This window comes from Mus pahari, chromosome 2 (genome assembly GCF_900095145.1).
Source record: "Mus pahari chromosome 2, PAHARI_EIJ_v1.1, whole genome shotgun sequence".
NCBI lineage: Eukaryota > Metazoa > Chordata > Mammalia > Rodentia > Muridae > Mus > Mus pahari.
The window spans coordinates 88,776,146-88,778,314 of NC_034591.1; the positions used below are offsets into that span (position 1 = coordinate 88,776,146).

The 2,169-nt window shown below is 45.8% G+C and overlaps 1 protein-coding gene across 1 annotated transcript in view; it reads left to right on the forward strand.

Annotated features, from left to right (window-relative positions):
- Positions 1–1,902: 1,902 nt before the first annotated feature.
- The window catches only part of Eif2ak3 (eukaryotic translation initiation factor 2 alpha kinase 3), a 60,837-nt gene continuing 60,570 nt past the window's right edge, over positions 1,903–2,169 (forward strand). Inside the window, exon 1 of the mRNA XM_021191223.2 lies at positions 1,903–2,154. Within this exon, the coding sequence (XP_021046882.1) occupies positions 1,903–2,154 (252 nt within the window). The remainder of the gene's footprint in view (positions 2,155–2,169) is intronic.

The window sequence follows — 2,169 nt, forward strand, 5'->3', positions numbered from 1 at the left end:
CTGACAGTTTCTGTTGAGTCCATGTACGAATTAGAGGCACCAATGTTCTGGGAGGGGCCAACCACTTTTTCATTGGATTTAAGGCCCACTCCATAATGTAGAACCCATAGCTGATGCTGATGGTGATGCTGATGGTGATGCTGTAGTGAAAACCTGAAACTAGATAGTCACATGCTTAGGGGCAAATCCACTATTATTATTCTGTTATAAGGACATAGCAATAAANCGACTACTGATGACATATCGCTATACNGTCAGTAGAGCATTGTTCACCCTCATCAGAGAAGCTGCTTTTGCAATAAAGACAGTAATTAACAGAGATCCNCAACTGAACAAAAAGTTGGATACTCTGGAGCCCTCAGCCCTAAANAGGATATCTGTGTCAAGCCTCTCCCCACAAGGCTCAGCGTTTTGCATAGAAGAGGTGGGAAGGTTGTCAGAGCCAAAGGTAGCAGGCAACTCCAAGGAAAGAGTTTGTTCCAGACACAACAGTACCAGTATACATATAAGCTTAAAATAGAATCTTTAAAAAAATAAATAAAAAGAGAAAGGGACCATATGAGCAGAGGAAAGTTCACATGAAGAAGCAATAGAGTGGTCACCTACAAGCCAAGAGGGGCCTCAGAAGAACTCAGTTCTGATGGAGGAATTCTAGCCTCTGGAACACATATGNTAGAGAGAATTTACTATGTCAACCTTAGAGAATTAAATTACGGGGCAAGAACTTCAGATCCTTGGCTTTCATCCTAAGCAAAACAGGGCAATTTGAAGGTCACATCCTGCCCTGTAGGGAAGCAGGAAAACAAGGGACAAAATGTCTCATAGAGGAAAGNCTGAGTTCCACAGTGGAGGACGCCTGGGAGGAAAAGGGGACTCCTCTTCGAATTTATNAAAACCATGTGAGNNTATCAGAGCNATCTGGGTGGAGCTGAGGAGTACTAATGCCTGTGCAGTGTGTGAGATGTGAGACAGGAAGATAAGGCGTTTTAGAGATTGTTGTACAGAAGAGAGAAGGAATGTGGTGAGAACTAAAGGGAGAAATGGGTTTATAGGGAATGACGCTGGGTGGAAATTAAGTGTGCTTCGTGCAGATGGAGACCAGCGTACACAAACTGCCAACATCTTTAAAAAACTCTTCCCAGTGCTTGGTTGGTATCCTGTGTGCACTGCTGAAGGATGCAACTTCTTACTCTTCCACACATCTGCTCNGAAAACTTCAGGGTATTCTTAACTACTTTAAGAGAATTTTAAATGCTTTGGTTAAACATTCAAACCTTCTCCACTTTGGCNGTTTGTCGTTCTATTTCTCCTGAGGGCAGTGTAAAAGCGTGCCAAACCAACCGGGAGACTTAATAAATTTTTGTGACTGTGTGATCTTGAGCAGATTACTTAAGTGCGCCAGGCCTGTGATCCTCCTTTANAAACAGGTTAAGAGGCGTTCCGGGCGCGCTGGGTTATCTGGTCTACAGATCACTGTCATCTCTATCAAAGCTGTAATTGTAATTCTTAATACCTTCCTAGCCACAAATTGGGCAACTCCTGAACTGTCTTTTCTCTTCTATCCACCACTAAGGAAACATGACCNNTGCAGTCACTTTCCCNCAANCGTCATCCCTTCTTTCTAAATAAATTCGGCTTGGGAATAGCAAAAGCATCTATCCCTTTAAGATCAGCCACCTCCCGGCCACCCGGGACTCCTTTCCACTCTTCTTCCTTTCACAGGGGACNGTCCTCTTCACACTCAGAATCGGCCACGTACTAAGTGCCGCTTCCAACCAATCAAGAAGCAGTTAGCTCAGTCCTTTGAGGGGCATCCACTTNCACCAATAATCTTCAAGCTTTTCCCAGCGCCTCACTTTGGGGGGCGAGGCCAATCAGAGAATGGACCAATCCGNTTCAGAGATGGCATTCGGGAACTGGAATGATTCACCAATCGCCCAAGAAGACTCTGGGGAGGGACATTTCTCATTGGCCGTCNTTCCCGGAAAAGGGCCGGACTTCCACACGGAAAACTACAATTTGATTGGTAGGTATAATGNTGACAACAAGGAACGCGTCTGCCTGGCTCGGAGTGGCAAGGCGCACAGCCAATCGCAGAGCAGACGCACGGACCCCTCACTCAATGGGCGATGTCTGCCCAAGGCTGTCACTCAGGTGGCAGTGGCTGAG